Source organism: Colobus angolensis, unplaced genomic scaffold (genome assembly GCF_000951035.1).
Source record: "Colobus angolensis palliatus isolate OR3802 unplaced genomic scaffold, Cang.pa_1.0 Scaffold246, whole genome shotgun sequence".
Classification (NCBI taxonomy): Eukaryota; Metazoa; Chordata; class Mammalia; order Primates; family Cercopithecidae; genus Colobus; species Colobus angolensis.
The window spans coordinates 1,598,706-1,614,048 of record NW_012115666.1 but is presented as its reverse complement, the minus strand read 5'-3'; the positions used below and the strand labels follow the sequence as shown (position 1 = coordinate 1,614,048).

The window sequence follows — 15,343 nt, the reverse complement described above, 5'->3', positions numbered from 1 at the left end:
AGACTAGCCTGGGTAACACAGGGAAACTGTGTCTCTACAAATAATGAAAACATTAGTCAGGCATAGTGGCATGCATCTGTGCTCTCAGCTACTTGGGAGGCTGAGGTGAGAGGATCGCTTTAGTCTGGGAGGTCGAGGCTGCAGTGACTCATGACTGCTCTGCTACACTCCAGCCTGGGTGAGAGAGTGAGATCCTGTCTCAAAAAATTAAAAAAATAAAAAATAAAAAAGATCCTCCCTGCATCTTTCCTCATCTTTCTTTGACAATTATTGCATGTCCCAAACAGAACAGACATGACATGGAACACTTGTGGATACAATGGAGAATGGAATAGACTTGTTCCCTATTAATGTTTAGAGACCTAAATAGGATAGTGATTCTAAAGACTCGAGTAAATGTCAATTTAATATTTTGACAAATCAAAAGAAATGTGAATAACTTACTGTAACACTGGATACAGACTTGATCTAAGATATTTAAAAACTTGGGTGTTAACGGTGGCAGAGGTTCTAGCTGGATTCTTTTGAAGTCTTCAGGACAGTCCTTCTTTAGATGACCCTCTCGTTTGCATAAACTGCACACTACCGTAGGAGACTGCAGGAATATGGCAAAGCAAAACAAGACTTAACACTTTATTTGCCAAATAAAGGAGTCTGGAATCATGTTTTAAAAGTACATAAGTCTCCTATTCACTTTCCAAAGGAAATGAAAATGTAACATGCGTCCACTCAAATGATCTGAGAGTTGGGGACATCCTATGGTATCATTAGGAGAACGAGGTAGTTATTTTCACTACTAATAGCATTCCCTTCCTCTGCTAATTCTCGTGAGTCTCAAGGAGGAAAGGAGAGCGAGCACTCATATCAGAATGAAAGGCCAACTTGTTAAACACTACCAAAATAGAAAAACACCTAGTATATAAAAATTGAAATTAAATGCATTCAAATTCCTTAAAGTCTCCTAGTTCCATATATGACTAGTGGTGGTACTGATTACCTTTCCTTTGGTGAAGATAAGTTTACTGAATTCATAAAAAAAATCAGACTGATCCACAGGTGAATTTTCTTCACATACATTTTCTTCCTTAAGACTTATTTTATTAAGTTCCACTAGGAGAGCTCCTTCTACATGTTTTCCACATTCTTTCACGTCTTCATACTTAGCAGGGTCGCCTAACTCATCATCCTCTTCAGACAGGGCATCTTCATCCCCTGATCCCGTGTAGGCGTTGTCTAATTCATCTTCATTAGCCATGCCATCTTCATCTTCCCTTGGGTTAATGGTGAGTCTAGGTTCTTCTTCCTCCTCCTCTTCTTCGTCTTCCTCCTCCTCTTCATCAGAGGGAATCATTTCTGAAATCTGGCCCTGTACTGAGTGGGTAAAGTGGTTTAGAGAGCCTTCTAGTTCCTCAGTACCTTCTACAATTTCTCCATCAAGATCAGCCTTGTTATCTAAAGTAGCAAGTCCCTCACACTCTTTGGCTGTAGGATTTTGGAAGCCCTCTAAATCCAAAGAGATCTCGGACTCGTTATGATGTGTGCTGCCACAGACAACATGCTCTCCACGTTTCTGATCAACAGCCAACAGATGCTTGCCCTTCCTACCAACTTTCTCTTTCTCGTTTTTCCTTCCTGTTTCTTGATGGTGTACTTTATCATCCTTGTAATCATCACAGTTAACATCTGCTCGGATACAGTCTGAGTTTTCCGGGTGGACCCTGATGTGTTCATTTCCCATTTCTTCTGTTGGTGGACTTCCAAAGCTTTCAGCAGTCTCTTTAAGAGTAAGTAGCTGTACCTTACAGGTATTTGCAGCTGAACTGGTAGCACCAGGACCTTGAGCCAAAACTGAGTTTTTAAGCTTATCATCTTTTGTCTGCACATCTGGATCATGATTTATTACTTCTGAAACACATGTAACTGCATTCAGAGGCTGTGGAAGGCTGGATTTGGTAACTTTGTGTGGAAGAGCAAAATACTTGTATGTTGTCCTTAAACAGTGAAGTACATATTCAAACACAGGTTGACTATTTAGGGTTCTTGCCACATTTCTTTTAACAGAGTAGGGATCTGTAATAAAAAAAAAAGAAACAAAGAAAAAATCCATCTCTTCCTATACTACTGTATTTCATGTTTTAAAACTTAGCCTGCTGCAGATAAAAACAGACAACAAACAACAGTAAAATTTATCTTGTATTTTACAGGCTTTAAAAAAAAAAACTGGGGGTGGGGAGTAAGAAAATAGAGTTTAAGAACAAAAAGCAGTACTTTCTGAAACATCTGCTCTATGAAGGGAAGCCATTCTGTTCAGAACTAGTACCCCTTCTCCCTACTGTGCTCTGTGACTGTGGAGGTAGAAAAGATGTTATCAGCGTGGCTCTCAGGCCCTTGGGAAGGAAGAGCTTCCCACAAGGCTCTGCTGCTGAGTGCTCTGCCTCCCCACTCAGTCAGGCCCTGCGGTTTATCGAGCTTACCTCCACTCTTCTGCCCTGGGAAGCCCCATCACTGAATTGGCTGGACTGAATTTCAGGGGCGAGAGGGAGGCACCAGGAGGAGACACCACTTCTCTCAATCTTTTCTCCTCCCCTAGAACTCCAGCAGGTTAGGCAATTGGCCAGAAGAGCTGAGCCACAGAAACTGCAGGGGAGGGTTTAAAAATGTGAGATCCCCATGATTGCACACAGAATTTATGCAAAATGCAAAAAACCCTCTTATGCAACATAAAGCTTGAAAAAAAATCAAGCAAAAATAAGAGAATTCCATTTAGGAGGTTCTTTAAATTATTTAAAGGAGGAGAATTAAGATTTCTAGAGGGGTTTCAACCTCCTGACTTTGCAAAGCTGAGAAGAGCTAGTTCATTTAATGGTATCTACAGGGCACATCAGTGTGTCTTTGATAAAGTGATTTCAGTTAAATGAGCCTTCACTAAAAATGTGTTTTTATGAGTAAGTTCTAAATGTTACTGTAGATATGTCAAAAATAACTACTCATTCTCTCTACTGGAGAGGAATCCAATGGAGAATGACATTTTTGACGAGAAAAAGTATTGTCCTCACCTTTGCAAAACTAAACAACTTCAACAATCCACAAATGGACTGAATTAAAAAATCTAGAGGTGAGAATGGTAAAGAGGAAAGGGGGATTTACACATCACTGTGAAAAACATACTTTAGGCATTTAAGTGGTTAAGCAATCTACAAAGAAAGCAAGGACTCAGCCAGCCATTATTCAAGTTGTTTATACTTTAAAAACCCAGGGTGAAAACAGTTTGATTCCTTGAAATGACCCACAGTAACACATGCAAGATTCTAACTATTTATTTCCCTTTGAGGGCAGGCCTACCTTACTTGTGGGAGCTGAAAAGAGACTAAAATAAAAAGCATGCTGTTAGACTGGTCCCTTTAAAAAAAAGAGTCAGGGGGAATAAGATAAACATTTTGAGATACCTTCAATGGCAATGCGCTTTTTGGGCCAATCCTTCAATTCCCGAGATACCAATTCTTTGACACGAATACTTATCACTAAATCAGCCACATTAAATTCTAAAGCATAGAATCGCAGCAATTCCACCCAGAGCTGCCCAACTGGTACTGAAGGCTGGTGTTTCATATCCAATATTAATGACACCTATTAATAGCAAAGAGAAACATACAGGTTATTTCAGATGCAAGTACAATCTGGAAAATTAAAGATCATTCAAGTATCAAATTTTAAAAATCTGGAAAACCTTAACAAAGATACAAGCCTGACAATTCATCTAGATAAATCAATCCTAACTTCTATTTTGTTTGTGGTAAAACAGCATTACTTCACTGCATTATTAGGATTAGAGTATGCTATAATCCAGTCATTATCACAGGAATAGACAAGATGGGTTTTATTTAACCAGACAGCGCTCCTAATTTTAAACTGTTAATAACAGGTGGAGAGGACTGTGCATAGGTTGCTAATATTCTCAGCACTGAACTCTTCCTGTTACTGCTGCTGGAGGCACCTTTATAGTCACAGACACACAAAAATGGACAGTAGCTAAAGGCATAGAGAAAAAGGAAAAACACTCCTCTCACTGCCCTGAGAAGCTACATAAGCACACTGACTCTGTCAGTGGCAACTGATTTTTAAAGTCAAATAACTCTTGCCATCAGAAATTGACACTGGTTTTACAGTTACAGACTTCTGACAAGTTGGAACATAACTGTGATGTAATATATTAGAAAGTACATATTACTTAGGATAGGGGAAAATACGGGCCCAAATAGAGATTCTGCCACGTCATATCTCTTAATTGCTCTGTGACTTAGCTTCTTCATTCTCAGACTGGTAGCACAACACAGTGGCTAAGAGAACTGGCTTTGGATTGGGACAAGCTGAGATTTGAAATCCAAACTCTGCCATGTACTAGCCGTGTATGATCCGGGTCAAGGTCTATAATCTGTCTAAGCCTGGGTTTCCTCATCTGAAAAATGGGGATAACAGTACCCACCTCATAGGGTTGTTGGGAGGACTGAGTGAGATAGTGTCTGTAAAGTGCTTAGCACAGTGCCTGGCACACAGTGTTCAAAAAATGGTCGCTATCATTATCTGCAGAGTAGGGATGATACCACCTATAACACAGGATAGTTATGAGGATTAAATCAGAAACAAGGGAAAGCATCTGGCAGACTTGGTTGCTCTCTGTATTTTTTCACGTAGGTATAGCCTTTTTAAGTACAAGAAATCCATATATCACTGAAACACAATGTCACAACTGTAAGATGCTCTTAAGAGGTAATCTAGTTCAACTCCTGTATATGACAAGAGAAGGAACTGAAGCCCCACGAGTGCCCATGGCTTGTCAGAAGGTTGCACTGCCCGGTAGTGGCCGAATGAGAACAGTGTCTCAATGTCTCCTGATCTAAGTACAGTGCACACCATATGCAACCCCACAGTGTCTGGAGCTCACTTTATTTCAGAAGTGGCAGCATGATTAATCTTTCCAAATAACATAAAAATGTAAAAATAAAGCATTAAATGGATTTACAGCAATGACTTTTCCTACAATTCACACTGAAGAAAAGTAATTTCCTCCAAGGTGCACAAATTTGTCTCTAATCATACTTTATTAAACTTCAAAACCAGTGGTATATTTTTCTCAACCACAAAGGTTCTGTTAAGTAATATAAAGTCATCTGGTGGTTTTACAAGGCAGAACTGATTAAAAATGGAAGTTGTTTAGGTCCCAAACACTACAGTTTGAGGACACAAATAAACCCCCCAGAAATTTTAAGCATTATTCCATTTTACCTCTTTATCCATAGCAGCATTACAAAGGATTTTTAAGCATCTCACTGAAATGACTTGATAATACCATCACATGAAACTGGAGAGACCTTTGAAATAGCTAGACTACAGGAACTTAAACTGGTTTTCTTTAAAGCAGAGAACATTTTCTTTTTCAAATAAAGTAAGAATAGCAGCTAACATTTACTGAGTGCTCACCACATGCTTGGCACTGAGTTAAGCATTCTGTAAGTAACCCTATGAGAGGGTACCAATATTATCCCCATGAGTAGGGAGGAAACTGGTGCACAGAAAGGCTAAGTCACTTGCCCAAGGACACACAGCTGGGAAGTGGGAGAGCTGGGATACAAATTCACAAATTCTGGCTCCACAGCCTATACTCTTCTCCACTACAGAGACTCCAAATAAGAAACAGATAAAAGTGGTTCTGGTGGCAGCAGGGGTAGGGTGGAACCACCACTCTCCTCCTCCTCCCAGTATTCAAGGATTCTAGAAAACACAACTGGAAAATCTGATTCACCACTAACTCCTCATTTTAGGCATGAGTAAAACATGAACTGGAGGAGTGACATGACTTGTTTGTATAGAGCTGGGATTCGAATCCAAGAATTTTGTGGATACTACTGTCAATTTACCCCAAAAAATAATGGGAAGATCAGGGGTCTTTCACCTATTGGGAGAGAATCTTATTTTATTACTAGGATCATGACATTGCAGAGATTTTTGTTTGAAATTCTAATGGCTATTCTTCTCTTGTGCATAAATTCCCTTGCCCACCCCCCAACAGTATGGGACCAGTACATTAAATCATATATGCATTCGCTGTAATTTTAGTAACTGAAAACTAGTTAACCTTTCATACATTTAAACCTCATAATACCACCTAAGACTAAGCTCTTTGTGGAGAGATACGGAGTTACCTTTGAATTTTGAGTCTCTATCAAAGGACCCGGCACAAAGAAACTACATAAGTAACTGTGGATTTAGTGATCTAACTTTTTTTTAAACCTTTTCTCATTACTTGTTGATTCAAGGTACTAAATAGACTGGCAAACGAAAGAGCCATGAAATAGTTAAGACAGTTAAGGAAAGAAGACAAGGCTGACTAATCCACAAACTTCACAATTGGCAATTGAAATTGACAACTAGAAACAAACGAGAACAGACCTGTCCCCTTTTAATGGGCGTTTCTCTCGATGCCTCTTCTTTGGCTGTGTCTGTAACCCCTGCAGCACTGTCTGTATATTCCCAGATCACAACATCTGTTTCAATGTCTTTAAGGTTGAAATTCCCCAGTTTGCTTAATGAGAATCCTTCAATCTAGGAAAAGTTAGACACATGCTAAAATAAGATAGAAATAATTTTATATCAAACATAGCCTACTAATCTTGGAATAAAAAAATACTCAGAGTTCATCAAAAATACAAAAGATATAATTAACATCTATACATTTAAAAATATTTTTAAAAGTAAAAAACAAGGCTTTGATTTGCTAAAGGAATGGTGACTTTGTGAAATAATTCCTCAGTAAATATTCTAAGAGTAGGCAAAATGGCCTAGTGGCTGACATCATGGGTTCTGAAGTAAAACTGCTTGGTCCCAAATCTCAGCTCCTTCATATACTAGCTGTACGATCTTGGGTAAGGTACCTACTCTCTGTAGGCCTCAGGTTCCTTTAAAAAGGGTAACACTAGGACTTCCTTCATGGGATGGTTACGATATTAAAAAAATGACCATAAGGCACTCAGATAGATGTAGTATCTGCTTGTAGCATACAGCACATAGTAACTGCTTAATAAATACAACCATATTGCTAGAAAATGAAAATTACAAGAACTAGATCCAGTGAATTAGAAAATAATTTTAAATACTATTAATTCTGGTTATGCTAGACATTTTCAAAGTAAATTTTATGTGCTATTAATGAATGTTAATGCAAAAGAAAATGGTCCGGCTGAAAAGGCTCGTGAGATGTCAAACAGAGCTGAACAGGTTTCTTCATTGTATGATGGGATTCATCACAGCCTTTAAAACAGGTTAATGAACAGGCCAGGCGCGGTGGCTCACGCCTGTAATCCCAGCACTTTGGGAGGCCGAAGTGGGCGGATCACCTGAGGTTGGGAGTTGGAGATCAGCCTGACCAACATGGAGAAATCCCATCTCTACTAAATATACAAGATTAGCTGGGCGTGGTGGCGCATGCCTGTAATCCCAGCTACTCGGGAGGCTGAGGCAGGAGAATCGCTTGAACTTGGGAGGCAGAGGTTGTGGTGAGCCGAAATGGTGCCATTGCACTCCAGCCTGGGCAACAAGAGCGAAACTCCATCTCAAAACAAAAACAAACAACAACAAACAAACAAAAAACAGGTTAATGAACAAAATAATATGGGATGGAGTATGGATGTGACTTCACATTTCCCAAATGTATTTTTATACCAAATGGGCTACTTCATTGCTTTAGAAGAGTGATCCTTCTAATCACTCATGCATTCCTTTCCAGGGCCTGAGTAACCTGGCCCTTTTCTACTTCTCTGACTCTTCTATCTTCTTGACTCAGAGATGACACCTGGTATTCCCTCTGCTTAAAATGCTCTTCCCCCTAACAAAGTGACAAGAGTATGACTCATTCTCCCTCACTTGATTCAGCTCTGCTCAAACGTTTTCTCTAAGGAGCTCCACATTTATCATTCTGTCCTCCTTACCCTGGTTTATTTTTCCTCAGAGAAAGTACCACCACTGCATATACATTTATTAGTCTCTTGCCCCCAGTGGATGTATAAATTCAAAGGCAAGGATTATGTTTTGTTCACCACTTCCTTTTTTTTTTTTTTTCTGAGGCAGAGTCTCACTCTGTCGCCCAGGCTGGAATGCAGTGGCACGATCTCGGCTCACTGCAACCTCTACCTCCTGGGTTGAAGCAATTCTCCTGCCTCAGCCTCCCAAGTAGCTGGGATTACAGGTGCCTGCCACCATGCCCAGCTAATTCTTACATATTTTTTTTAGTAGAGATGGGGTTTCACCACGTTGGCCAGGCTGGTCTCGAACTCCTGACCTCAGGTGATCCACCCGCCTTGGCCTCCCAAAGTGCTGGGATTACAGGCGTGAGCCACCATGCCTGGCCCCGTTCACCACTTTTAACAGTAATCCCCAGAATTGTTAGTGCCTGGCCATGGTAACTGCGCAGTAAAGATTTGTTGACAGACTGAACTAGTCTTCCGCAGAAAACACTTTGAAAATATCAGGCATAGTGATTGTTTCTTGGTTGGACGTATGTATTCAAGATTTGTCTCAAATGGGTAGCTTGCCTTTTTATTTATTTAGTGATGTTTTCTGAAGAGCTGCAGTTTTAGAATTCGATCAAGTTTAATTTCTTAATGTTCTTCTTTATTGATATGGTTTATGCTTGTAGTATTTTAAGAAATCCTTTCTGAAAAGGTTTTTCCCCAGGTTTTCTTCTGGGAGTTTCAGAGTTTTTAACTTTTACATTTAGGTCTTTGACCCAGTTTGGTTTCTAGCTTTTTGAGGTGGACCTTTAGGTCACTGAAGACCTTTCTTTTTGAATTTAAGCATTTAAATCTAAAACTTGCCCTATGCACACTATTTTAGCTGCATCTGACAAATTTTATACATCTTTTTTTTTTTTTTTTTTTTTTGAGATGGGGTCTTGCTCTGTTGTCTAGACTGGAGTGCAGTGGTGTGATCATAGCTTACTGCAGCCTGGGCTCAAGCAATCCTCTCACCTCAGCCTCCTGAGTAGCTGGGACTAGGGTGTGTGCCACTATGCCAAGCTAAGATATCTTATATTTTTATTATTATTTAGTTCAAAATATGTTATAATTTCCCACTTGAATTCCTCTTTAATCTATGGAATCCTTTCAAATGTACTATGACTTACTTTAAGAACCAGCATAGGCCCCCCTCTGGGAGGCCAAGACAGAAGGATCACTTGAGCCCAGGAGTTTGAGACCAGCCTGGGCAACATAGTGGAACCTCATCTCTTAAATCAAAAAAACAAAAAGAACCAGCATGTAGCCTACCTTGATGAATGTACCATATGGACTTGAAAAAAATATGTATTATCCAGTTTTTGGGTGTAGTGTTTTATCAATATCAATTAGGTCAAGGCAGTCGGTACTGTCTATCAGTTTATACTGCCTATGCTGATTTTTTGTTTAGCTAACACAGTCAGTTGATGAAGGCTGTTAAAGTCTCCTTGTCTGATGGTAGAATAGATTCCATCAGTTTTTACTTCATGTATTTTGGTGCTCTCTTAATAGGTGCAAACATTTACGATTGTTTGGTCTTCCCAATGAATTGACCCTACCCTAATAAAATGTCCCTTTTGTCTTTGGCATGTTTTGTTCGCTTGAAATCCATCTCACCTGATATTAACACAGCCTCTCTCGTTTGGTTACAACTTATATCTTTTGCCATCCATTTACTTTTAACCTATAAGTCTTTACATTTTAATTTATTTCTTCCAGACAGAATATAGTCTTGCTTTTAAAATTCATTCCGAAAGGGATCTAGTTAAAATGAAGAACTTTTGCACAGCCCTGTCAACAGAGCAAACAGATAACCTACAGAATGGGAGACAGTTTTTGCACACCATACATCAAAGGTCTAATATCCAGCATCTATAAAGAACTTAACAAATTTACAAGAAAAAAAGAAACAACCCCTTTAAAAAGTTTGCACTAAGGGCATGAGCAGACGCTTTTCTGAAGAAGACATACATGCGGCCAACAAGCATATGCAAAAAGCTCAACATCACCAATCATTAGAGAAACACAAATCAAAACCACAATGAGATATCATCTCACACCAGTCAGAATGGCTACTATTAAAAATTTAAAAAAAAACAGATGCTGGCAAGGTTGTGGCAAAAAGGGAACACTTTCCTCAAAGAGCTAAAAGCAGAACTACCATTCAACCCAGGAATCCCATTTCTGAGTATACACCCAGAGAAATAGAAATCATTCTACCATAAAGACACATGCATGCGAATGTTGACTGCAGCACTACTCACAACAGCAAAGATGTGGAATCAACCTAAATGCCCATCAGTGATATACTGGATAAAGAAACTATGGTACACATACACCATGGAATACTATGCGGTCATAAAAACAACAAGATCATGTCTTTTGCAGGAACATGGGTGGAGCTGGAGGCCATTACCCTTAGCGAGCTAACGTAGAAACGGAAAACCAAATACTAAATATCACAAGTTCTCACTTATACGTGGGAGCTAAATAATGAGAATTCATGGACACAAAGAAGGGAACAATGGACACCGGGGCCTACTTGAGGGTTAAGGGTAGAAGGAAGGAGAGGAGCAAAAAAAAAAAAAAAAAACTATTGGGAACTAGGCTTAGTACCTGAGTGATAAAATAATCTGTCCAACAAACCCGTGACATGAGTTTACCTGTATAACAAGCCTGCACGTGTACCTTGAACCTGAAAGTTAAAAATACATAAATAAATTCTGGTAATCTATGCTTTTTAGTGGGGATATTTAGTCTATCAATATTTAAGGTGATTACTGATATCACTGGTTTTAGGTCTAACATTTGAGTGTTTTCTGTTTGTCCACTCAGACAAAATTTCCATTTGGTTCTTTGGATATTTCCTACTTCTCTAGCTGACATTTCCTATCTCTTCATTTATTCCAAGTGTATTATTTCCTCTGTCATGAAGCATAGCTATAATAACTGCTTTAATGTCTTTGACGGTTGCATCTGGGTCATCTTGGAGTTTGCCTTTGTTCATTTTCTTCTCCTTTGAGAGTAGGTCTCACTTTCTTGACTCTTTTTGAGCAATTCTGGATTGTATTTTAGACATTGTAAATATTATATTATTAAAATTTTGAATCATTTATTTTACTCCAAAAAGTGTTTTTGTTTTAGCAGCAGGTAATTAACTTGTTTAGGCAAACTGGAAATTATCACACCTCCAGTACACTGTGGCTCAGATCTTGGATCAGTTCTTTAAACCTTGGCTCCTAACTATATTCAGTCTGCCCCACACAGGCCTGGTTTAGGAGTCTGGCATTAAAATTTTGAAAAATTCTCAGTCATTAGTCCTTTAATTATTTCTTCTGTTCTTTTTTCTCTTTCTTCTCCTGTTGGTCTTCCCATTATACATACGTTTCAATCTTGACTAACTGACCCAGTTCTTAGGTATTCTCTTCCTTTTTCCTCTCTACTTTTCAGTTTGAGAATTTTCTGTTGCTATCACTTCAAATTCACTGATTTTTCCTGGCTATGTCTAGTCGACTAATGAGACCAAAGGCATTATTCATTTCTGTTACAATTTTTTGGATTTCTAGCATTTCCTTGTAAATCTTTTTAGAGTTTTCACTTCTCAGCTTATATTACCCATTTATTCTTGCATGTTGTCCATTTTTTCCATTACAGCTTTTAGCATATTATTATTTTAAATTACTGGTCTGACAATTTCAACATTTCTGTCATATCCAAGTTAAGTTCTGATACATGCTGTCTCTTCAAACTGTGCTTTTTGCCATTTAGCATGCTTTGTAATTTTTTGTTGAAAGCCGGACATGATGTACTGGGTAAACAGGTTTTTAGGATGAGGTTTTGTTTATCTGGCTGGGAATTAGGATGTTTACTGTTTTCTGCAGTTGTCGTGGCTGAAACTTCCTCTGGTGTCCTTGTTTTTGTCTCCCTTGTTGCCTTTGTGTTTCCCTAAAGACTTCTTACAAAAGGTCTGAGACTACTGTAGTTCAGCCCTTGTGATTCCTGGAGAGGGGAAACACTGTAGAGTCCTAAGATTAGGTCTCAGTCTTTTAGTGAGCCTGTGCCCCAGACTGTGACCTTCCTAAGTATTTCCCAGTCCTCCCACTACCACCCCTACTTAGATGAGAAAGGAAGGCTACAGGGGTGGAGTTAGGTACCTCCCTTCTCCTGGCTAGTAAAACCCAAGGTGGTTAGGCTTCAGTGAAATAGTACCTCTGGAGGGCAGGCTTTCAATAATAAAAGAATGCTCTGGACATTATTTCTAAATGGCTACCTTTTCTCTCATCCTGCCAGAAGCACTGGGAGATTTTTCTCAGGTCTTTACCCTCAGAACTTAGTGGGATTCCTGGAGGTATAACTCACACAAAAGTCTAACGAAGCCCTCCTAAGCATGGGACAAATTTTTAACCCTCAAGCTTGTCCAAACTGAGCCTTGGGAAATTTGCCAATTACACTTTAAATTTTTCTACCCTAGTATTGGCTTCAGTGGCAGGATTCCGCTCCTGGCCTTCTGCTCTGGTAAGCTGTGCTTCACTGTATTACCCTGCTCTCTAACTTTGGGGGCAGTGGTTTGCCCATGACATCAACAGTCTGATGGATCCAAAAAGGATTGTTGATTTTCCGTTTGTTCAGTCTTTTTTTTTCTTGTGAGGATGAGAGTGACGACTTCCGGGTTCCTTTCACGCCAAACTAAACTGGTTCAGGATTTGCCCAGAGACATCCTGAGTTTTTATACTCAGGGTTCTTTTTAGGGGTTTTAAGGGGTCCACTTCTGTTATCTTTCCTTTCAGTTCCTCCTCCTGTACCCCTTATCTGCTGGTGGCCCTGGTTCCTCTGGCCAGGAAGAGGACTGATTTTTGTTTTAAATCAGAGCTGCCCTTAGGGGTAGAGCTAGAGAAAAACAGGAGACTCACTCTGTGTTGGTCATTTGCTCCAAGTTTTGACTCCCCTCTAAAGCCTGTTAGCATTTGTTCAGTCTGCAGGATATTCATGCTGTTGTTTCTGTATTTTGCCCAGAGTTTACAGTTGTTATCTGCAGAAGGATCACTTGATTAGGAGTTCACACTTCCACACCATAAGTGGAACTTGACTTTCTACTGAAGAAGAAAAGGACTATAACACTTGTTCTCCTTCCTTATTTCAGGAGTTTTACGTTCATTATTTCATTTAAGGTTCAGAATGACACTGCGGCTCAGAGATTCAATAACTTGCTCAAGGATGTGAGTGGCAAAACCGAGATGAGTCCCAGTGCTGTTAAACTTGAAAATTACCCTTTTTTCTACTATATTATCTGGCATCTCTAAAGTATGAATATCTGCTAAGGACTAGGTTTGTATAATATAAAATTATTCTTCATTCACAACTCACTATGATTAACCTCAATCATATCAAGATTTAAGGACAATAAAATGGGATTTTTGATTGGGAATAAAGGTCAGAGAGGGTTGGAGTCTCCAACATGGAAGAGATCTGGGTAGGCTGGGACAGAATGACTAAAAGATTTGTGAAAAGACATATCAGAAAACACATGCACAATACACTAAACTTCTTGACAGGGAATTTGGTCTTGTCTATCTTTGTACTTCAGGGACTACTACAATGACTAGTATACACAGTGCTTTAAATATTTTGAAGGAATTAACATTTAGATACTTTCACGTACATAATTATGAGGACCTCATTGGATTTTCTGCAGAAATAATGTATGTAAAATATCTAGCATAAAGATACTTAATAAATATTAGTTCGTTCTCTTCACTTCCTAACTAGTTTAAAATGCTGAAAACCACAGGATCATTTTGGTTCAGGTGGTAGCGTGCCTTAACAGATCCAACGATTTCAATCCAGTGTTTGATCACAACATACCTGCTTTTGTCATTAAATTATGAATAAACAAATGAGCCAATCAAAATCAAATGAGTATCACTTTAGAGAGTTTCCAGTATCACTGACAAGGAAATAATATGCTGGCCATAGGAAAGGGTATCCGTACTACCCTGAAGTATCCTTAGGAGAATCCCATCACCAGAAGAGATTTTTCTTTTTCCTGCATTCTCATGTTAGTAACAGATGACTACTTACAGAAGATCAAGACACATGAAAAAGCAGATCTCACTCAGTAAGATGGTAGCGAGTAAGGCAACTTATCCAACTTGTTTCAGGGTTTTTTTAGGTGCAGGAGTCCAACTGATTTGATCCTATCCTAAATTCCTGTCTCTCTTAGATCAAGGTGAAAGGAAAACTTCAAAGACTTTCACAGATTCCTACTTGGGTGTGCTGGAAAGAGTTATTTATCAACTAAGGGTTGACTTTGTTCTCTTGCTCTTTTTTCTACCAGGACAGTAGTCTGGTAGAGATACCCTCTCATGGCTCTGAATTCTCTCATTTCAATACTATAGGTACAAAGAGAACTACCTTTAAGTTACTAGGATACACCGCATGCAATAATCCCTTATGCCAGGAAAGTTTTACAAGTGAGTTATTCTACTTCAGTCTTTATTCCCAGGGCCTGGTAGATAAAAGTCCCTGCTTAATCTCAGCTTATTAAGTATAAGGAAAAAATTCTCTTTAAATATATTTTTTGATGTGTACCCATTGTTAAGAACTCCTTAAATGATGAGAGAAACCTGTGTGCATTAAGAAAAGTAGTTACAATAACCAATGTGTCAAAGTAAGCTTTTCACTAAGAGTCTTTCTATAAAATGGGAGTCTTTCTACACATAAAAGTATATCAAGGTAATACCAAGGGATTAAAAATAAGGTTTCTAAGAGGATGAGCTAATATCATTTTGACTCTTTCAGATGGTCTCTTCTTAAATCTTATTTGAACAAATCAACTCAACATTAATTTATCCAGAAAGAAAGAGTGATCACATGAATTCTAATTCATCTTAAAAATAATGTTAAAATATTATTCAAGAGAGGACTATTAGGTTCTGCAACTTGTGGTACAGGTAGCAATCTCAATGTTTATTTATATATATATGTGTGTGTGTATATATATATTTATATATATATGTGTGTGTGTGTGTGTATATATATATATATATATTTTTTTTTTACAGGTTACAGAGAGAAATAGATTAGAAACAGAAAGTAAGTTACAGTGTACCAAATGCTTCCCACAGTCTGTCTGTCTGGAGGTGATATGTAAATTCAAGTATCAATTTAGAAAACTGTACCCAAAAAAAGAATGTACCAAATGGTAAATTTACAGGATCACAGTCTCTTGTTTGTCTCAGGACCATACATATTTCAAAAATTAAGAGATTTTGCAGTCTAGAAAGGTAATAATATCCCTA

General features: G+C 38.6%; 1 protein-coding gene across 4 annotated transcripts in view; it reads right to left on the bottom strand.

Annotated features, from left to right (window-relative positions):
- ZCCHC6 (zinc finger, CCHC domain containing 6) overlaps positions 1 to 15,343 on the bottom strand; it is a 65,741-nt gene that overhangs the window by 33,411 nt on the left and 16,987 nt on the right. For 3 of the 4 annotated variants that reach the window (XM_011945879.1, XM_011945880.1, XM_011945878.1), the window contains exons 11-14: positions 6,448 to 6,600; positions 3,447 to 3,627; positions 998 to 2,070; positions 445 to 595 (exon numbers count right to left, since the gene is read on the bottom strand). In XM_011945879.1, coding sequence (XP_011801269.1) covers positions 445 to 595; positions 998 to 2,070; positions 3,447 to 3,627; positions 6,448 to 6,600 — 1,558 coding nt within the window. The remainder of the gene's footprint in view (positions 1 to 444; positions 596 to 997; positions 2,071 to 3,446; positions 3,628 to 6,447; positions 6,601 to 15,343) is intronic. The other variant, XM_011945882.1, reaches the window with a different exon arrangement.